The sequence below is a fragment of the Pogona vitticeps genome, chromosome 5, assembly GCF_051106095.1.
Source record: "Pogona vitticeps strain Pit_001003342236 chromosome 5, PviZW2.1, whole genome shotgun sequence".
NCBI classification, from domain to species: Eukaryota; Metazoa; Chordata; class Lepidosauria; order Squamata; family Agamidae; genus Pogona; species Pogona vitticeps.
In genome coordinates, this window is record NC_135787.1 from 129,738,854 (window position 1) to 129,761,328 (window position 22,475).

General features: G+C 38.4%; 1 protein-coding gene across 6 annotated transcripts in view; it reads right to left on the bottom strand.

The window, feature by feature from the left end:
* Positions 1-177: 177 nt before the first annotated feature.
* The window catches only part of PTPRZ1 (protein tyrosine phosphatase receptor type Z1), a 138,368-nt gene continuing 116,070 nt past the window's right edge, over positions 178-22,475 (bottom strand). For 2 of the 6 annotated variants that reach the window (XM_073000546.2, XM_020803122.3), the window contains exons 15-30: positions 16,913-16,998; positions 15,481-15,501; positions 15,255-15,351; positions 14,464-14,546; positions 13,377-13,511; positions 11,208-11,342; positions 10,590-10,753; positions 9,755-9,890; positions 9,262-9,408; positions 8,525-8,618; positions 7,986-8,059; positions 7,455-7,583; positions 6,375-6,521; positions 4,747-4,889; positions 3,663-3,798; positions 178-1,214 (exon numbers count right to left, since the gene is read on the bottom strand). In XM_073000546.2, the coding sequence (XP_072856647.2) occupies positions 1,074-1,214; positions 3,663-3,798; positions 4,747-4,889; positions 6,375-6,521; positions 7,455-7,583; positions 7,986-8,059; positions 8,525-8,618; positions 9,262-9,408; positions 9,755-9,890; positions 10,590-10,753; positions 11,208-11,342; positions 13,377-13,511; positions 14,464-14,546; positions 15,255-15,351; positions 15,481-15,501; positions 16,913-16,998 (1,868 nt within the window). In that variant the 3' untranslated portion in view covers positions 178-1,073. Of the gene's footprint in view, positions 1,215-3,662; positions 3,799-4,746; positions 4,890-6,374; positions 6,525-7,454; positions 7,584-7,985; positions 8,060-8,524; positions 8,619-9,261; positions 9,409-9,754; positions 9,891-10,589; positions 10,754-11,207; positions 11,343-13,376; positions 13,512-14,463; positions 14,547-15,254; positions 15,352-15,480; positions 15,502-16,912; positions 16,999-22,475 lie in introns of all 6 variants that reach the window. The other 4 variants (XM_078376720.1, XM_078376719.1, XM_073000545.2 and 1 more) reach the window with 3 other exon arrangements.

Below are 22,475 nucleotides of genomic sequence, written 5' to 3' on the forward strand. Positions count from 1 at the left end.
TAGTGCAACTCACATTTAGTCCTGGGTAAGCAAGATGCTATGAATTTTGCCTGTTCTTACCAATATCAAAATCTCTTTGCCATTTACCATTGTAAAATAAAAAGGTGGTTCTGGCCCCCTTCAGGTTGTCAGCACTGATGAGATGGATGTTATTTAATGAATGTCTACTGCAGAGCATTCAACAAAAACTGGAATATTGATATTTATTTTTGCAGTGCCTTGGATAAAAACAGTTTAAACAATGCGCAGTACAGATGTTACTTTCATAGAAATTTCTTATTTCAAAACAGGTATATTTCAGCTTCCCACAAAAGTTAAAACTGCATGCAAAGATACGGTTACTCACTTAGGATGCATGACAATGTATCAGAAGATGCTTGTTAAAATTAACTTATATTGAACTACATAATTTTAACAATGCGATTACACAGAACTAGAAAACTGACTTTGTAGTAAAATATAAAACTCTACAATTATAAATATAAATTTGGTCCATGGAATCCACTCTAGAAATATTTACAGTAAGTATCAGCTATTCTAAATGCCTACCAAAATCTTAAAATGTTGAATATTACAGAGCAGAGTATATTTACATTCTACAATATTAAAAGTTAAACTTCTAGCAAATGTAAGGAATGCTATAAATAACAGCAAGTAAACAGGATACTAAAACATTACACGTTCCATTCTGAGAATCTTCGCATCTACAGTTATGATCAAATTTAAGTAAAAATAAAGCCCAAGAAATCATAAACTAATACTGTAAAAGAGACCACAGTTTCATTTTTAGAAATACAATAAAGATCAATCAAATTAGTTCAAACATAACAAAATGCATTACAAGAAATATTTCAAAAAGGCACACATTTGTTAATGATATTAAGTTCAGCAATTAAGTCATTTGCAACGAGTGCTTGTTTGAACATGTGAAATAAAAAGATTATCTAATTGCTGGACTTTCCCCCCCTCATACCCTCTCTGCCCCATTTTTTAATTATTATTTTAAAAAAGGAATGAAATGTACTGAAATTTCCAGATCTGGATAATTACCACATGGTATGTTCCATTTGTAATCAAACTAAAGATTCCAAGCTTTCAGCTGCATTGCCGTCTGGTAAAGCTGACCCATTACTGTCTATTGATACTGAAGGGTTTTCTTCTTGCCTTGAACTAACAAGACTGAGAATAGTCTTGTAGAGAAACTGATAGTGATCCTATTGATGAAGGTTGGGAGTGGGAGAGAAAGGACAAAGTTAGTGAGATAGGCGTGGAAGTTCAGTAGCTGTCTGATAAGGAAATAACATAACTTAAAATAATTTGGATGTCAGTGCAAGGATGGTATGTGAAAAGGTGGCCTTTCTAATATTGCTTATCATTTCAAGGTAAGTATCAGCACCCTCAGTGGCACATAGAAGTGAACAGGCAACTAGCCCCTTTAAGATGAGTGATGTAATTGTAGCAGCTGAACTCTGCACTAAACTAGAGCTTCAGTTTCATCTTCAAGGGCATCAACATGTACAGGAGGACCCCCATATCCACGGGATCAATATCCATGGTTTCACTTATTCATGATCTGAAAATATTTTAAAAATTAAAAGAAACAAAATAATTATTTTCATATGTATTACCACATCTAGCCATTAGAGAGAGCCAGAGACTATGCCATAAATCCTTGTTGCTGAAAAATGCATTGCATGGTCTCTGACACCCTCTAATTGCTGGTTCTGGTAATGCATGTGAAAATATTTTTTCTGGATTTTTTCTTGTACCATGCTATGTAGAGAAAGGTTTTTGCCTGCTTGTGGAAGGATAGCAAAGATGGGGCTATTCTGGCCTCCTATGGAAGGGAGTTCCACAGTCTGGGAGCAGTGCCAGAGAAGGCTCTCTCCTGTGTCCCCATCAGATGCGAGGATGGCGGGACAGAGAGAAAGGCCTCTCCTGATGATCCTAACACCCGGCCAGTCCATAATGGGAGACACAGTCTTTGAGATAGCTTGGACTCAGGCCATTTAGGGATTTATAGGTTAAAACCAGCACTTTGAAATGTTCCTGGAAACTGATTGGCAGCCAGTGGAGTTGCTGTAATGGGAGGAGTGCGTGTTATGTGATCCCTGTAACTAGTCCCAGTCAACAATCTGGCTGTTGCATTTTGGACCCAATGAAGTTTCCTGACACTTTCCCTCAGCAGCCCCACATAGGTGTGTTACAATAATCCAACCAGGACATAACTAGGGTGTGTATGACAGTGGCCATATCACATCTCTCAAGAGACAGACATAGCTGGCTCACTAGTTTTCATTATGCAGATACATTCCTGGCCACTGCCAAGACTTGGGCATCCAGGCTCTGGGATGAATCCAGGAGCACCCCTAAGCTGTGTAACTGTTTTTTAAGTGGGAGTCTAACCCCATTCAGTACAGGCAGCATCCATATTCCTTGATCTGCCTTTCGACTGACCAGGAGCACCTCTGCCTTTTCTGAATTAAATTTCAATGTAGTCACCCTCATCCAGTCCATTACTGATACCAAACACTGATTTACATCCGAAACAACTCCAGATCAGTGTTTGGTATCAGTAATGGTCTGATCAACTGAAACAGTTCCAAGGAGTGTGATAGTACCACTGTATTATAATGGCATCTGCTCTCAATCTACAGAACCAATTAAAAAAAAAATAACCCAGGCAATGGATATCAGTTGCCACCGAGAGGAAAGGCAGTCCTCCAGGGTTTATCTTCCCCTGTGACTTTCCCAATGGAGGTCATTCAGTAGTGCCAAGGGTCTTTCAAGTGCCAAAACTGGGCTAGAAGCTGAACTAAAAAGTCATGGTAATGTGCCCCATCCAAAACGGATTAAATGTGTAGAAGAGCTACACATTGTCGAATACATTTATGAGAAAAAGCTCAAGGCACAAATTAAATTAATTCATGCTAAAAGAAAACATGTTTTTGTGTATCTATGTAATGTACACCCATCTCTATTCCAACATACATTATAAGACATATATGTATGGACATCCTAATAAGGCATTTATTAGACTTGTACACTAGGCATACATTGCAGGAAATCACACATTCCATTGATGTGCAGAAACGTACTATTTCTAAAATCCAGAACAGAGTTCGAGGAGAAGAATATGAATTGTTCAGGCTGCATTAGTCTGTCTTTAGGCTGGAGAAAGGAGAGTTAAATACCCCTTCTCCGTGTCCTGCTGTCTCAATGAAAATCATTGCCCACACATATCTACCTATCATTAAACAAAGAGCAACAGAAACCCCCACTGCATTTTTTTTACTTGTTTAGTGTAATGTGTAGTTTGTCCATGGGCTGATAAATGCTGCTGTTCAAATATATGCCTAGTATTTAGTCGGTTCTTCATATTACCATTTTGAAGTAAAACACTGCAACAGGACCACAGTTATAATGACCCTTTAAAGCAGTGGTCCCCAACCTTGGACCTCCAGATGTTCTTGGACTTCACCTCCCAGAAATCCTGGCCAGCAGAGGCGGTGATGAAGGCTTCTGGGAGTTGTAGTCCAAGAACATCTGGAGGCCCAAGGTTGGGGGACCACTGCTTTAAAGGAACAAATAGTCAGACCTTTCCTTAAAAGAATTTATTTCATATAATGAAAGAAAATTGTTCAGGATACTAGATTACTTACAATATCCGTGAAGACTCCAGGCCTCATCAAATTGATCATCTTAGCTACGTGATAAACATCCACAGAATTTTCATTTTCTAGTTGATGCATCAGCGTTGTTAATGCACAGAAAGTACCCGCTGTCACTCCTCCATGCCTTTTTGAAGGTAATATATACATATATATGTATATGTATGCATTTTATACACATACACACATGTGCATGTGCATGCATGCAAGTGCACAAACACACAGAAATGAAAAAATTTACTTCCCTTTAGTGAGATACAGTTTTTACAATAAGCATGCCATTTAAGATGGCATAGCAAGGCACAGGTCAGATCAAATATGTTTTCCTTTTTAGCAAAGAACTGATTCTGTTCATGAAGTGATTCCTAACTGACCATTCAGGACACATTTACCAGCTATCCAAGCCTAAGGGGACTCATCGCACGGCTGAACAGGTAACAGCTTGGCTGGTATGCTTAACCTTGCTGTGGGGGTAGCTGGATATTTTTTTTTAAAAAATCAGCAAATGCTGTCAGAACACATAGCTTTTTTGCCATTTATTCTTGCCTCTCCTCCCAGATCTCTTACTTGCTAAAATGTATACTGAGAGCAGGTTTTTTCTCAAATCAACTCTCAGTATACATTTCTTGGATCTATTAATAATTAATTCCTGTTGAACTGAAAAATTATTTAACGCATCTGCCTTGCAGTTCTATTGGGTGGCTTCTTATGCAGGCAGCAAAAGAATTCAATCTGCAAATATACCACATGCAATGACTTTTTCCGCTGACTTAAAAATGTGGCTTACAGGATATGTAGATCCCTGTTCCATCTATAGAAGTTCCTTCAAAACAACAACAATTGCTCCCAACTGCCCTGTCTTCCTAAATGTGATTATTCTAGTGTATTTGCTCCAGCCCAGAATGCATTCCTCAGTCTTTTCTAGAGATTCATGTGCACCCTGGAGTGTAAAAATGAAAGCTGTGCTTTAAAACATCTTGGGTAGATTAAATTTGATTCTGTAACAGAAATTTTAGGTGCTCCTGTCACTTCTCCTAAGTACAGGTGGGTAGATCTGCAAGTACTTAATACTTACTCATCATGCACAATGATGGGCCCATCTCTCTTGGAAGTTTCTTCTTTGATTACAGTTATCAGTTCAAATGTTTTACTGATTGGGCTATCTGGATTTGGCCATTTTGGACACTGAAAATGCCGCACTTCAAGAACATAATCATCCTTAAAAAGAAAAAAAAGATAAGAGTTTCCCCAATATTGTTCAAAGGAGAATCTGTCTTGATCTCTAACTTGTGAATATATACTGACAAGAAACAGTTGGGTTCTGTTTACATGCACACTTTTTAAAAAAAGTTTAGGGAATAGTTTCCAAAGAGTGAAAAGTTTCCTTTTTATTATTATTTAAAGTTGTATCAGATACATGAGCAACCAAGGGAACATATCTCTTCATAATCCAATATTCTTGAATAGCAACAATGACTAGCAATTGATAGCATTTAACCCTACGAACCATTGATATATATCAACCATTGGGAGTGTTCCAAGCTAAAAGTAATGAATGGGATTCATGGTCATATTTTCCTATCAGTCAACTAAACTAATTGAGGAGAAGGCTACCAGCAGCCACCAGTCAGAAGCACAAAGACCCTGAATGCTAGTTGCTGCTGGGGAACAGATTGTTGGGGGGGGGGTTGGGCGGGTGGCAGCGAGGTGTTGTTCCTAAGCTTGGCTTGTGGGATCCCTATAAACAACTGATTGGCCTGAGTGATCATTCATGACTTTTAGTTTGGAACATTCATGATGTTTATATAAAATCAGTGTTTGATTTATGTCAACAGTTATGGTTAATTCATAGGGTTAAATTCCTATCAGCTGCTAGTCACTATACTGTTCAGGAATACTGGATTATGAGAACACAATGCTGGTTTAGATAAGGCACTTAGTCTGGTCCATTACAGCTTTTTCTATCTTCCTGAGAAACAGAATAAGGATGAAGAACCTTTGGCTCCTTGGCTGGATTTGGCCTGCAAGGATCCCTAATCCAGTCCACAAGTATCTTCAGCTTTTACCAGCAATGAAAAACAAGAGGCTACTTAAAGTGTGGGAAGGTGATTCAAGGAAATGAATTTTGGTTATTACTCAGGGAAGCCTTTGCACTGGGGCTTATTATAAATAGACAAATGTAGAACTGATCTGTGCTTTGCTTGCCTGAAAATTTTTTGGGGCTGTGGCTGAATCTGAACAGATAGCAAAGCCAAGCTATGATTTGTATATTCGCTGGATAAAAATGTCAATAAGAAACAATTATGTCAGGACCCTCCGAGTTTCCCATTGTCCTGCCCTGTGCCCGTTAGTCTTGCTCGCTTCTTGGTCTCACTCACATCTGGAATCTAGACTTAAGACTCCAGGCAAAAAAGGGTGTCCCATCTCTCATGTAAATGGTACAATGCACATACAATTTCATGAGTATCTTTAGGAAAATGGGGAGGGGAAGCCAACCTAACTAGCTATAAATATACCTTTTTTGCACAAAACAATTTGGTTTTTCCCATAAAAACTGAAAAAGCATGTGCATTTCTCCAAATATTAAGCAAATGATCTGAAGTGGGGTTCCAGAAATTCAAATCACAGTTATACTGTACTATGAGGAAGCAATAGTAACTTACTAAAGTGATAATAATGTACTGTAAAAAATAGTAAGAGTACCTGTGTTGCTTCTAAAATGAAATCCTGGATTATGAGTTTCTCTTCATTTGACAAACATTTGTGTTCTTCAGAAATCAGGCTAACTTTAAAGCTTTCACAATTTATAGGATCTTCTTTGTTTGGCCAGTATACAAATTCATCTTCAGCCTGCTAAAAGAAAATAATTCTGATAAAATTCTGAATTAGCAGTAATCTAGATCTACATGCCGTTATTCTGTGATGTAAACAATGCACACTCTGGCTGAAATCCTGTTGGCACAGCTCTGCACAGGTAAGATTGGTGATGTCATAGACTATGACCTTTTATCACTAATTAATTTTTTTCAATCTTCCCCCCTGCGGGCTCTGAGGCTCCCTAAGAATCCCATCCAACATGGGTAAGCCTTTGGGAGCCTCAGGAATCTGAAGGGTTCCTAATGACCAAAAATAGCTGCCACTGGTCCCAGTCCTGCGACTAGGACTAGTGGTAATAATTTTAAAACATTAAAATTTCTTCCCACATCCCAAGGATCACAAAGACTTCCCTAGGTCAAACGGAGCCATTAAAGAGCTTTGGGAACTGGGGAGGGAGATTAGAAAATTTTATCAGTAATAAAAAGCTGTGGTTGATGACATGATCAGCCTGCACAGAATTGCATCAACAGGATTTCAGCCTCTCAAGTGATAAAGATGGTTTACTTCAATGTGACTGAAACTCTTTAATATGATTGCTACATTAAAGTCTAAGTAATGTCTTTTTATCAATACATTTTCCATGAATCGTGTTATATATATTATTATGACATTAACCTCTCTTGCCAAGGAATGACTTTCTAATCCTTCACCAATACTATAGATCTTCACTACAAGTACTGTATAGCTCTCAATGATCCATAATTCTAGCACTAAACTTAACACCATTTTATAATTATTTTTATTATTCTGACTATTCTTCCCACAACCCCCAGTAATGACAAAGGTATATTTTTATTTCATTTATATAAAAATGACTGGTAAAAAAGAATAAAGATATTCTATGAATAATATGTCAAATGAAAATCCTGATGAATCAAAATATTTAATTCCCCATCATAATCTTACCATATTTTGACTATCTGGAAGCATGACAACAATCTGAGCATTGTGGTCCCATATCATTCTCCAGAAATCTTTTATAGTATGTAGAAGAGGATGCTGGGTAATAATGTATTCATTATTTTGATAATAACCCTGCAAAGCAAACACAAAGCTGAGGCTGGATGCATGGAGTAATATGTCCTGTGTTGTTGTTCATCTGTGGTTGTATTTATCTAATCTTCAGATTGCTTAGGACCAGATGGTTTTTATTATGTCCTGATATGTAAAACCATAACATTCAAAGAGGCTGTACTTGGTTTTTCACATGACTGTAACTCTCTTGCCAAAGAAGATTACTTATTCTGTAATCACTCAGTACTGAACTAACAGTGATGATCTTCTGTTTGAAGACATGTGCATACAGAGTCACTCATGCATACACAAAGAACAGCCATGAACACTGAAAAGTATTGATTTACTCAAGGGTCTTCAAAAAACGCTGATAAAAATAGGCAGGTAAATTCAAACTGTGATATAGTTTGTCATGAAACTTACCATAATATAGGAAGCATTGATGTAGTCTGTGCCTTCACCTGACAACGATGAAATACCAACTCTAGATCTTTCCACTGTAAAATGAAAAGAAGGGCTATTTCTTCTTTCTTTTATTTCTTTAGCAAATGTGCAAGTCCCTGCCCACAGATTCAATATTTTCTGAACTCAAGAAAACTGGATTGACCCCTCACAGTACTGCTGTGCCGCAGAAATGATATCTGGGCAGCATTACTTTTCCAGTTGATGGGATGGCATCATGTGGGCAAGAGGCCTTTCTCCCTCTCCCTCTTATTTTGGTCATGAACAGTTTGTCCCACTCTAATTGCAGGACTTTCAGAAGTGGCACTGGATGAAACTCATTATTAAAGTTCCTATAATGTACAAAGGGTGGGCTTAGTTTTAGCAGGGAAACCCATTATTTCTTTGTCATTAGTGTATGGACCTCAACACCAAGCCACACGTGTAAAGTTATTTCAATTTAGACCATGCAAAATCCCTGAAAAAGAGGGCTTGTGAAATTTCGTTCTTAACAAACCTACCAGGAATGATAGATGAAGTCCTGTTCTTTTCTCTGTTACACTGTTTCAGAGCAGTAGAATAATCACACTGCTGTATATTAGACTGGCTTAGAAGCTGAAGACAAAGCAAATAAAAAGAACTTTAGTTGCATGGGGTACAGGAAACACACATGCAAATAGCTATCTTGGGAAAGAACTTCAAGCCAAAATAAAACACACCAGATTCCACTGCTAAATGTCCCCAATTCTCCTATCAGCTTATAGGGTTACACATAATGGAGCGGGGAGGGCAACTGAAGGGGTTAATCAGGTCTGAAGTGAGATCAGAACCGGTGAATTTTTTATTCACAATTCATTATTCCACTTTTCAAAAATACAAGCATCTGCCTTGTCTTAGAGGGCAATGTTTTCCAACCATAATGCCTGACATTCTCTTCTACTTATGGAAACGTTAAAGGGCTACTGCATACGGCCATCAAAAATACAAGTCAGATGCAATACTTCAGCTGCGTGCATACAGGCTATGTACACACATGGTGGGTCATATAAAAGGGAACATGCAGTAATCTATAGTTTTTTCTGAGACTCAAGAGGTTGACAATTCCTATGATATGAGATTTAGAGGCCTTGTTCCGTGCAGGTAAACTAGAGCGAGACAGACCTGTTCTGTGCTGAAGTTTTGTTCATGAAATACACTTCACTGCTGATCCTATGATCCTGCAGCTACTCAACATCACATTTGTACTCATGCATCTCACCTTAAATTGTTTCTCTAATCTGGTCTTTCCCATTGGTCCAGGTATTAAGAGTGAATTAACATAGGCATGGATGTGACTTTCAGGTACTTCTGTTTCTTTACTAAGTATGGCTTCCACAAGTGCATCGTGAATAAAGACATATTGTTCCTGGTTAGAACGAAAAATGTGATTATTTTCTTTGTTTCAATGTTAGTGTTTATTGTGGCTAAAAGCCAAAAATCTTTGTCCACACATTTTAAGTTAAATTACGGCTAGAAAAACACAACTAGAGGATTCCTTGCTTCTAGAGTTATACTAATTATCCTTTACATGGAAGGTAAGCCTCTTTTATTAAGGCATTTGTATAAGTAGGGTTTAAATTGATACTAGAGCGCTATGTTTTTTTAAAGCTTTCACTGTTGAATCCATTTTTAAAAGATCTGTTAACTTTTTTGAGCTTTTGTGATAAGACCCTAGGCCAAAACGACAGAGGAAACATTATTATTTTCCTTACCTCTGTCTGAACCAGGTAGTTTCTTTGTGTTCGTATATGCTTCAGGAATCCAAATACATTGACAGTCCCTTCATGCTGAATTTGCTGTAGCATGCTATCTAATACTATGTATGTTCCTGTTCTTCCAACGCCAGCACTGTTAAACATTAGAAGAATCTATGAAACAGAAATAATAAGCAGCCACGACCTATACCTTCATAAGCACACCTAAATCCACAAAACAAAGTATCTGATGTTACATACATGCTTATGACAGCCGTTGCTGTGTAAAGCAGCCCTAAATGTATAATGCAGTTTGACTTTCAAGGGTGGCATGTTAAAATAGCAGCTTAAGTGCACTTCATCACTATACACAGAGGCAAGCCAGCCTATGTGATAGATCCATGTGTATAATATTCATATGAAGCAATACAGTCATGCCAAAAAATATTGCCACCCTTGCAATTCTGTCAGAAAATGCAACCCTTCTCTCAGAAAATAGTTGCAGTTGCAAATGTTTTGGTACTCACATGCTCATTTCTTTGGTTTGCTTTGGAACAACACAACACACACACACACACACACACAAAAACAGAAGAAAAGTCAATTCTGATACAATCCCACATAGAAACCCAAAAATGCAAAAACATGTGAATGCCACAACATTTGCAACTGCAACAATTTTCTGAGAGAAGGGTTGCATTTTCTGACAGAATTGCAAGGGTGCCAGTATTCTTGGCCATGACTGTATATTTGTGACAGGTTGGTCATGCTGTTTACCTCAAAAAATCATCGTATATTTACAAATGATATAAACAGATTAAAATGTAGGAAAATGTCAATGAAGACAAAATACCTGCAATGAACCACAACTGGGCCCACAGCATGGCGCTTAGCATGTGAAACTTTTCGAACAAATGTAAGCACTGGCAAAGTATATTCAGGGACACCCATATCGGGCCACTGGGTATAGTGGTACTGAGAAATGACACGGCCACCAGGTCTTCCTTTCTGAGATCCCTGCAACAATAATTACTGTTAGAGAACAATACAGGGGGAAACAACTATATTAAAATATGTACGATGACATAAACTACAAATGTCAAGGCAATTTACACAGGGAGAAAACCATTTTTGTTTGGACCGATCCTAATCTTTCTAAATAAACAGTAGGAACCAACCCTTGACCCATCTGGGATGGATTGGTCCCCATTAGGGCCATGCTGGAGTGCTCTAATTGGGACAAACTCTCATGTAGCCAAGTTCACTGTTCCTTTAATTCTCAGCTCACTACATAAGACTAAATCAGTTCTGGAGCAAGCCGCCCTGTAGATATAGCCATAATCATTTCAATGGAAAGCACACTGTGACCAAAATGTAAAGGAAGTTAAGGACCCTACACATACCAAATTCAATAAATCAGTGAATTATATGTGATTTCTTATTGTACAAAAAACTATATTGACTCACCTACCTTTTTCACTTTTGTGTTCCTAATGGTAAAATTCCTCACAGTGTAATAAGCAAGCACTTGAATGCTCTTCTGAGTGACTAAAAAGTTTCCATATTCTTCACTACCATCAGCAGGCCAGTACTGGTCACATTTTCTCTAATAGTCAAAGCAATAAATAGTTTTAAACATTTAAAATAACATTTTATGATATAATTTTCATGTCTACCAGCAGACTGTCCTTTCTGGTCACAGATGTTATAACATGGGAACAGAGTAATTTCTCCGTATGAAATATGTGTGAAAATTGACTGTTTACAAATAATAGTTTTTTGTATACACTTTACTTAGGGGTGCTTTACGGACCAGTATATGTAACCAGAATATTCAAGAAGGCAGTGCCATTTTACAGTATAAAGGGAAATGAGGTTAATCAAGATACGCTGCTGTTAAGAACGAAAGAAGAAATATTTCCCTAAATTCTGGCTGCTTTGCATTGGCTGCCCATTTGTTTCCGCATTGACTTCTAATTGTTAAAGATGACATATAAATCCCTAAACGGTTTAGGACCTCGATACCTCACAGAATGCCTTCTCCCACCTAGAACTACTCAAGTCACTTGCTATAGCCAGGAAAGACAGCTGAGGGGCCTGACGCCGACAGAGGCCTGGAAAGAAAGAACAAGAAGCCGGGCCTTCTCGGTAGTGGCCCCTCGGCTTTGGAACAGCTTGCCACCAGAGATCTGCCTGGCACCCTTGCTGGGTGTTTTCAAGAGCCAATTAAAAACTTGGCTCTTCAGGCAGGCCTTCCCTCCCGCCAATACTTGATTTCCATTTTTCTTGTTTTGTTGTTGTTATCTTCCCATCTTGATTATTATTGTAGATTTTAATTGTTGTTTTTAAACCCGTTTTGCGCACAATATATTGTGAGCCGCCCTGAGTAGACTCCTGTCTAGAAAGGCAGGGTAAAAATCTAATAATAAAAATAAATAAATGATTTTTTTCTAGTTATTCCTTTAAGGTTGTGGAAAAGCAGTGTCAGGAAGCTAATAATTGCTTTTCCAAGACAGGTATTAAGAAACAAAATGAATCAGACTCAGTCTGATTCCCTGGCCTTGTGCATGCTTAAGGCACTTCTCCATGTCCATGCCGGATGTGCCCATTCTCAACTAAGGAATAGTTTTACCATTTCCATGACCTCAGCAAGTTTCTATAACAGAATCAAGGAATTGAAACCAGGTCTCCTGAGTTCTAGCTCTGTCCATTATAGCACAGTGGGTATCCCCAGTTAAATCAAATGTTCTCTCTTAGCCAAAACAGTTCTTGGTCAATACAATCAGAAGGATAATGGTTTTATCACAAAACAGGCACCATGATAATTGTCAATTTGTAAGAGCCAAACTGAATTTTTCTCTCTGAAAAGAAACAATTTTTGTCTCAGCAGGGGAGAATTCCTCTCCCCTCTCTACCCTGTCATGTTAATAGCATTTGGCTCTTAATATTGTCTAGTTTGGCTGTTACTACCATTATGCATAAGCTTCAACAGATGGTTCAACAATATGGGAATTTGTCCCATGGTTTGGTCCTTTCTGGGGAAGTGGGAGGATGCTTTCAAGTTCCCATGATTGTCAAGTAGCTTAAGCAAAGCACAGAGGAGGGGACAAGGGGGGGGGAGTTTTTCCTGTAATTTTCCCTTCCTTCCTTTCTTAAACCTCAAGTGGTTGCTTGAGGTGCAGTAAGATTGATCCCTGCATACAGATTCTCCTAAATGACATACTGTACCTCATAGAAACCCTGCCAAGCATGTTCCAGCCTAAGATAATTTAGTCATCTAGTGCACTGGTTCTTAACCTTGGGTTACTCAGGAGTTTTGGACTGCAACTCCCAGAAGCCTTCACCACCAGCTGTCCTGACTGGGGTTTCTGGGAGTTGCAGTTCAAAAGCATCCGAGTAACAAAGGTTAAGAACCACTGATCTAGTGGAGCCCAAAGTCATGCTTTGTGATTTTATGTGCATTTACTAAGACAAAATCTTGGTTTACAAAATGAAACTTGTATTTGGAATAAAAGCAAGAATGCATAATTTTGCAACCTTAGGGTATATTAATCAGTTTCACTAAGAAAGACATGAAAAGTATACAATCAATCAATCAAACAAACAAACAAACAAACAAACAAACAATAAAAGTTTGTACCCTTCCTTTCTCAACAAGGTTGGTTATCATTACAATGACTTCCACATTATGTTCCCAAATCATTCTCCAGAAATCTTCTGCTGTGGATTTTAAAGGTCCTTGAGCAGCAATGTAAGCTTTTGGTCTGTGGTAGCCCTACGTTAAAAGAAATGGAAATGGCAATTGAGACATGCAAGATCTGATTTGTGGGCTAATACTACTCAAGTAATTTTCAGGCTGCAACAGCTTGAACAATAAGAGACTCAGAACAAAAGCCAATGTTGTGATGAATGTAAACAGAATCACATAAACCTGTACTGGGATACAAAGGCTGAAATCTTGTTTATGGCAAAAACCAAATCAAAACTTTTTGTTCATTCCTCCTTGTTAAACAAAGTGTCTCTGCTGCAATCCTCTATGGTAAACAGGCAAACTGCATATTGGCTTGGTCCGTAGGCGCATGCTCCCTCGAGAATCACGTTTACCAGACAGAAATGGATTGAATTACAACTTGACTTATGCTATGCATAGGGTTTCAGCCAATGACATATAAAATGAACTCTAACTCGACAAAGGCATACATTTCTTGACTTCCTGGACAACACTGAGGGCATTTGTTCTGCATGGCAAGTTTTATTCAGCACAATCCTTTTCTCAGCAAGGCTGACCCATATTCAATGTTTACAAAACTTCTTCAGATGAGGCCAGCAGAAATACTAGACTGTTTACACTTAGATGTTACGGAATTATTATGTAAAACCTTGTATTTTGCACAAAATTCTAGACTTTTGACACAAAATACAGATATACAAATATTAAAAATTACAAGATTTTTGCCAAAACACCAGTGGTGGTGATGGCTGGCCAATGTTTTTAACAAAAATTGTGCTAGATGTTTCATTCTTATGGATAAAAAGGATAAAAAATCTGGCAGAAGTTGCACATTTGTTTTTAAAAATGTGTTTTTCTAATAAAGGAGCATAAAATTTGCATTCTTACACCCTTACCCTCCACCCACTAAGATCCTCTTTCAGAAACTGCTTAGGCTACTCTGAACCTTACAGATTTTTGAAATCAAAAGGCCAATGAAATAGGAAAGCGTACTTACATCCACATAGTTGGCATTAATGTAGTCATTAAGTTTTCCATCTTTGTCTGCAAGTTGGGCAAGTTTAACTCTACTGTGATCATCTACATAGGGTGGTTAGAGGTAGAAAGAGAGATTGCAGTAAGCACATTTTAGTAACAGTGCGGATGTTTCATTCACTGAAAGTTAAATTCCAACATTGTCAGAACATTAATATACAATATTATTTTTCATCATGTGCAATTATTCTATCCCTGTATCAGCAAGCAAGATCTGTTTGCAACAGCAGACTTCCATGTATGGAGCTAATGCAGATGAAATTATACATGGCATGCACATATGTAACTCATTGAGGGGTAGAGACTGTGAAGGAGTTGAATGTGTCAACATGTTATTTGTGGTAGCTCCATAGCTGTGGAATTCTGCTCATGTGGTGGCTTAGCTGTCAGCAAGGCACCTGTTCAAAATATATATTTTTGGTGAAGGCTTTTGGAATATGTTTTTCTTTTGATAGTTTTAGTGTATTATATCATATATTCATGATTTTGGTTTTTAGTTCTAATTGTATGTTATACAGTTTGTGAACTACCTAGGCTCTTTGTGGGGAACAGTTGGGCATAAATCAAATAAATAAATCAAATAAATCAAATCAAATCAAATCAATCAATCAATCAATCAATCAATCAATCAATCAATCAATCAATCAATCAATCAATAACAAACCAGATCCAGTGGAGTGTCTACCAACCTCTGAATCAAGACAGCTATGTAAACTCTTAATATAATATCACCATTTGTATGGAATTACTTACAGGCAACAATATTTATATATCTATTCTTATTCTTGTTGTCTGGATGGTTACTGCTATCGGATGTGATACCAAGATCTACAGTGCAGTTCTGGATTTCCTGAAAAAAAGAAAAATTATGTTAAATATACATATGTATTTGTATATATGCCCGCCACCCCACAAAACATCTGTGATATCTTCCAACTATTTCTTTACAAAAATAAGGTACGTTGAAATAATTCCTTACCTGATAAAACTCTTTCAGTGTCTAATGAAGGAATGAATGCAAAAAAAGTAAAAATAAATCAAATTTCACAGCACACAACAAATGAATAAATGTTTTTACTGTATATTACAAATACAATGGAAAGCAATTATGGTTATGATAGAAATATAAACACATAAACACATTGATAAGAACCTAGCTAATAATTCTAATTCATAGTATGCAAATAAAATATATTCACTTTGAAATATAATTTAATTTTCATGACTAGAGGAGACTATAATATTAATGACTAGGTTCTGAAATTTTAATGACTAGTCATAATTTCAGTTAATTTATGTTAATGGCAAACACCCATTAATTGAAATGAATCAAAACCACCCTTATATATTGATTTCAATAGTACTGCAGATAACACACAGTACTTTGCAAATACAAACAAGTTACCAGCTTTACAAATAAAACTTTTAATAACAACTCATTCCATGAAAAACATGCATAGATTCAGTCATGCATACATGAACTGCAAATGAAGTTAGATTTTATTTCACTGATATGAGACACAGAATTAGCTGCTTAATGTGATTACACTTCCTAACTGCTATGCCTCTATGATCTTTATGAGTTAACAAATTCAGGTATCTTGCATGCTTGTGATGTTGTCAAATGATTGAAAACATGACCCAAAGCTCACAAATATCAGCACTGAACAGTTTTTCATCTTCCATTCTGGATTTGGCAAATTACAGTATAACATTTAACCATTACATTTTGACCAAGTACTTCAAACACTGTTCAGCAGAAGTACTCTACCTACACTTGGAGCAAGTTCAGATGTTATAGATAAGTGGAGAGAAAAATGATTGACTTGTACTTTCCACTTTCATATTCTGTATGTATAACATATGAAGTGGGGACTTGGTATCTTTTGTAGTGAGATGCATAAGTTTGAGATGTATACCCTAGAGCATTTACATCTCACTACAGAAGAGACGTAGGAGTTCCCACTCCACACAATACACAGGAAATACAAAAAGAGATGTCACAAAGTTTCGTGTACTCTTTCAGTTAGTTCTCCTGTTTATTGTCTGCTTTTGCCCTCTTAATTACTCTGAAGATTTGAAGTGTATGCATTCGAGACTATTAGCTATACAAATGGAAAGCCCTGTTCACACTCACTGTAACTGTAGATCTGAATACACAAAATTCATATTCTGAAGAACTTCGAGATAACAGGCTATTCATCTGTTGAACCCAGTTACATTGGAGCACTTCAAGCTCTAATTAAAGTGTCTTTTCCATAAATATTTGTATGTGAAATTCTCCCCCCACATCGCATGCTATTTCCATGAGTGTAGTCATGCCAACATCTAGGATTTTAACCACAAAGAATGTTTGCAATACTTTCAAAATATGAGTCACTCTTTTATTGTAATGGGATAGCATTCCATACCTCAAATTCTTCAGTGAATCCATTGCTGGCATGTAGATCTGCAACATGTTTTGGAAAATGTTTTGCTGGGATTGCTCCAACATCATCTTATAGGGATGGGGTGGGGATGGGGATAGAGAACAAATTACTTAGTTATTTACTAAAATGTTTCGACTTATATTAAGACAAAATGTACTGTAACTGACTGACAGAATTGGACTATATGCTGAGTTTCTGGTCACTCTGGCCAGAAGTCAATGGTGTGCTAGATCTCACTTTTTCTACTGTGACTGAAACTCGCTTTGCCTCCTGTCGCTTCCTGTCCACCATAAAATCCAGATAGACAGGAAACCATCAGGAAGAGGTTTATTGGTTTATTGGTATTGGGAGAAGAGGGAAAAAACAGTTCCACTGATGCTGGGTAGTATGAACTGCTGGATAGCTCAGTGGTTTAGGTAGGGGTTGGGAGTTCAGTTCCCCGCTGTGCTTCCCTGATGGGGACTGAATTCGATGATTCATAGGGCCTTCCGACTCAGCAGTTCTGCAGTTACTATTACAGTGGGGTCTCTACTTAAGAACTTAATCCGTATTGGAAGGTGGTTCTCAAGTTGAAAAGTTCTTATGTTGAATCTGCATTTCCCATAGGAATGCATTGAAAACCATTTAATCCGTATCTGCTCTTTTCCATCCATAGAAACTACAGTGGAACCTCTACTTAAGAACTTAATCCGTTTTGGAATGGTGTTCTTAAGTTGAAACGTTCTTAAGTTGAAGCAAAATTTCCCATAGGAATGAACTGAAAACCAATTAATCCGTTCTGGCTGTTTTTTTGTTATGTAGAGGTGTATTCGTACATTGAAGCATTAGTTCCCATAGGAACTAATGCAAAGCTGGTTAATACGTACTCTACCACTAGGGGGAGAATTTTTTTTAACCTAAGATGACCTAAGGTTAAAAAAAGAGCAGGAAAGGTTTTTTTTTCCTGTTCTTATCTTGGATTTCTGTTCTTAGGTAGAAGCAAAATTTAGCAAATGGAGCTGTTCTTAAGTTGGATTGTTCTTAAGTAGAGACGTTCTTAAGTAGAGACCCCACTGTATACTATTATTAGTACAGTATAGATTTACTCTGTTGGATCTTGGGCTCCCTTTTTATTTTAATTTTATTTATCTGTTATGCATTTAGACCACCCAGAAAATAAAGGTCTCTATCCAGTGCAAAGAGAGCAGAGCTGTTTTACTGGATGCTCATACAGAACAATTTATCCTGGTGTTGTTAGCATGCATATCTGTGTATTTTATTGCAAGAAATAATCTTTATTTGACCTTGAGTACTGCAAAATACCAGATTTTTAAAAATTAAACCTAATTCCATTGATCCAATCAAAAGAAAATTAGACTTTCCAAAGAACAAAAAAGAGTCTTGTGGCACTTTTAAGACCGACAGGTTTTAACTGGCATAAGCTATTGTGATTTGCATCCCTCATCCACAAATGCATTCCTAAACTTCACTGAAATAACTTAAACTTCTAACTGTTCATTCAGTTTTCTCTGCTTGTAATGAAACTGTGTGGAAAAATGCTTAACCAGAAACCTCAATTTATATTGCACATACTGCACCCAAATCTTTCAGGATGACATTTACATTTCACAACATGATATATTTCAGGGAGAAAAAAACATTCAGCATGCACAATATGAAAAAGACAAATCTTCATCCTACAAATCCTGAAAATGTTCCCTCTCAGAATAAGCTAAAGTACTAAACATATGCTTTGACTAAGTGGTAAAGGGCTGATCAGTTTTGCCCCTGAAAGGCAAAATGTTTTCCTATAAAATGTCTATTGAACTGATTAATTCTGCCCTCCTTGTGGGTTTTTCCAAAGATATATGTCTGGCCCTCTTAGTAATTGTACAGATGGCCTTCCAGTATATCCAGAAGGTGTCTTCTTACTTTCTTATTCCACACTGTGCAACTTCAAAATTGCTTCCAAGTGACAAGGAAACACTGTACAAATTACACAAAGAATTGGTTTACATCAACAGGGGGTTCATTATTTAAATCACGTAATATTTTTAGGCTTCAGTTACCAAAACATGTTGATTCGTATTGGGAACCATCTGTTGTTGTTTTTTACTTGAATGGATTTAAGTGCACCGATCAAATTAGTTACTGAAGCCTACAAAATTGTACAGGTATGTAATAACACTTACCAATAATTACATTAGAAACTGGTGCATTTGTTATCCATTTGATCCTGTGGATGAGGCCTAGGATCCTGAGTTAAGTTTCAAATGTTGCATAAAGGAAAATGGAAGATTGGGTTAAGAGTTATGAGTGCCGTCCAGTGACAGACAGGTACCATCCTGTCCTAAAGAAGACCAAAGGTTTAATCTTAACTTGATGTTGAACATAGAATTTTAAAATGGGACACCTTAAATATAATCAAATAAAAAGAAGGTAAAGGTTCCCCTTGACAATTTGTCCAGTCATGTCCTACTCTAGGGCGCGGTGCTCATCTCCGTTTCCAACCCATAGAGCTAGCGTTTGTCCAAAGACAATCTACCATAGTCATGTGGTCCGCAGGAACTAGACATGGAAGGCCGTTGCCTTCCCACCGTGGTGGTACCTATTTATCTACTCGCATTTTGCATTTTGCATGCTTTCGAACTGCTAGGTTGGCAGGGAAAAACAAGACTAGGGAAGAGCTTTATGGCAACTCTTTATACTTCTGTAAAAGAATGAAAAAATGGATAGACAGACACGCAAATGGGATGCTAGGTTCCAAGCTCCCATCTTTCTCTGTCTGAAGCTGAACTCATGTGCTAAAATATATACAGTCACACCCAACCTTTTTATTTGACCAAACTCCGGGAGGCAGTGGAAGACAGGAGGGCCTGGCATGCTCTGGTCCATGGGTTTATGAATAGTTGGACATGATTTAATGACTAAACAACAACACCTCCTTTTTATCTGCAAAGTCCAAAGACCATGTGTCTATCTTAAGTGATTTCTTATCCTTGCACAGAAATTGCATGTGTTGCTGACTCTTGGCCCTATAAACTTCAAACAGACCTAAATGACCTAATGTGAAGAGTCATTAGTAGTGTTAGATACAATGGCTTCCATGCTAACAAAACTTCTGAGATTGATACTGAGAACCAGAAGAGGATTTACTCAGCAGAAGCAGGGGAGGGGGAAATAATTTTCTTCCAGAGCTTCCTCCAGAGGATGTAGGTGTGAAACAAAATTAGTGGAAATCACACTTTCCCTGTACCTGTTAGAATGAATATCTCATAAGTGGTACCCTGTGTGACAAACCCAGACCTACTGGGATCTGCCACACGTTAACTGAGCTGCCACCAACCATTCCCTGTAAGAAGTCACACAGACCAGGGATGGATTTTTAACAAATAAAAGAATAAGGTTTATTTAAAACAACACACAGGGAAAATAAAATGATCAGGTGAATAAGATATGGTAACGTGGCTTAGTTTCACTCATACATACACACAGTTTGGTTCACACAGAACACTTAACTTGAAGCACAGACCCTGAACCTATCAGTTCTGGCTAACCAACAGACACCTGAACCTATCAGGTTGGTACTGACACACAGTAGTACCCTGTCTGACACACAGACTCCCACACCAGCTTCTTCTTCCCAGCTGCTGCTTCGTCACATCCCAGCGTCTCCCTTCACCACACAGGCTTCACATATATATACAGTACAGCCCCTCCTCCTGATGTCCCGCCTTCCACTCCCCATAGGATGGAACTTTCCCTCCAAACCCATGACAGACAGGTAACATCAGTGCTGTATGTAACACCTCCCCTCTTTATAAGTTGTTTTGTAGGGGGAAAGCTAAGGTGCTTTTTCCCAAAAAACAACCTGGATAAAACACACAACAACAGTTATACATACCATATCATACTTACTTATACTTACATTCTAAGTTAACTATAGCAATTAGGCATTTAAACATTTACCATATACATTACATCAATTTACCTTTATCCATACAAACCAAGTTCAAAAAACAGGTACATTTAACCTTTTGTTCACCAATATATATACATAGTCCATGTTCTTTCGCCGTCTTCAATCTTCAGGTCTTCTTGACAAGGCGTCAGCAACACAGTTCGCTGACCCTCTGACCACCTTCACTTCAAAGTCATAGTCCTGCAAGTTTAAAGCCCACCTCATAAGTTTGCTATTGTGGGTTTTCATTGTCTTTAACCATTGCAGTGGTGAATGGTCAGTGCACAGAACAAAATGTCTTCCCCAGATGTAAGGCTTGGCCTTCTGGATCGCGTAGACTATGGCCAAACACTCCTTCTCCACGGTTGCCAAATGTCTCTCACCTTTTTGAAGTTTCCTACTCAGGTAGGACACTGGATGCTGGTCACCATTCTCATCCTCCTGGCACAGAACTGCTCCTACCCCGCTGTTAGACGCATCGGTGTAGATGATGAACTCCCGGTCGAAGTCTGGAGCACGCAGCACTGGATAGTTGATGAGCGCCTGCTTCAACCTCTGGAACGCCTCCTCACAGTCGCTGGTCCACGGGATGCGGTCATCAGCCTTCTTCCTCGTCAGATCGGTCAGCGGAGCCGCAATCTCGCTAAACCTCGGGATGAACTTTCTGTAGTAGCCCACCAACCCAAGAAATGATTTGACTTTTTTCTTGGTGTTGGGTCTGGGCCAATCACGAACTGCTTCTATTTTGGCCTCTAGGGGTTTTATCACTCCTCCCCCTACCATGTGACCCAAGCACTTTACTTCTGGGCTACCCAGCTGCAGTTTGTTCCCTCTGCAAGGCCTAGGCCAAAGCACTTCCTCCCCTGGGTTTAAGTGCCTCTCCCTGGCGTTCTGGTCATCCCAAGCTTTCTTTCTGACCTTTTGAGCTTGCAGGGTCTCTGCTGCTAGCTCTAGATTTCTCTTTAAGTCCTTCCTTAAAGAGTCTATGTATGTCACAACGTCCTGTGGGTCATCCTGGGTGATCTGCTCCCAATTTTGTTTGATCAAATCAAGGGGCCCTTTCACCCTTCTCCCAAATAAAAGTTCAAATGGACTGAACCCGGTACTGGCTTGTGGCACTGATCGATAAGCAAACAAAAGGGATTGCAGCTTCTGGTCCCAATTGTTTGGATTCTCTGCCAAGTAAGCCCTAATCATGCGCATTAGAGTCCCATTGAACTTCTCAGTTAACCCATTACTTTCAGGATGATAGGCAGTGGTTTCCTTGTGCTTAATTCCACAGATTTGCCATAAGCGTTTCATGAGCTTTGATGTGAACGATGCGCCCAAATCTGTGATTATTTCTGAGGCAAATCCCATCCTGGACATATACCCCACCAAGGCATCTGCCACTGTGTTAGTTTCAATGTTAGCCAAGGGTATGGCTTCAGGGTACCTCGTGGCATGGTCCACAATGGTGAGAATGAACCTGTTCCCCCTCTTTGTGGCCTTGGGCAAAGGTCCCACAATATCCACCCCTATGCATTTGAACGGAGTGTCAATCACAGGCAAAGGGCACAACTTTGCTTTGGTCCTGTCACGGCTATTCCCCTGCCTTTGACACAC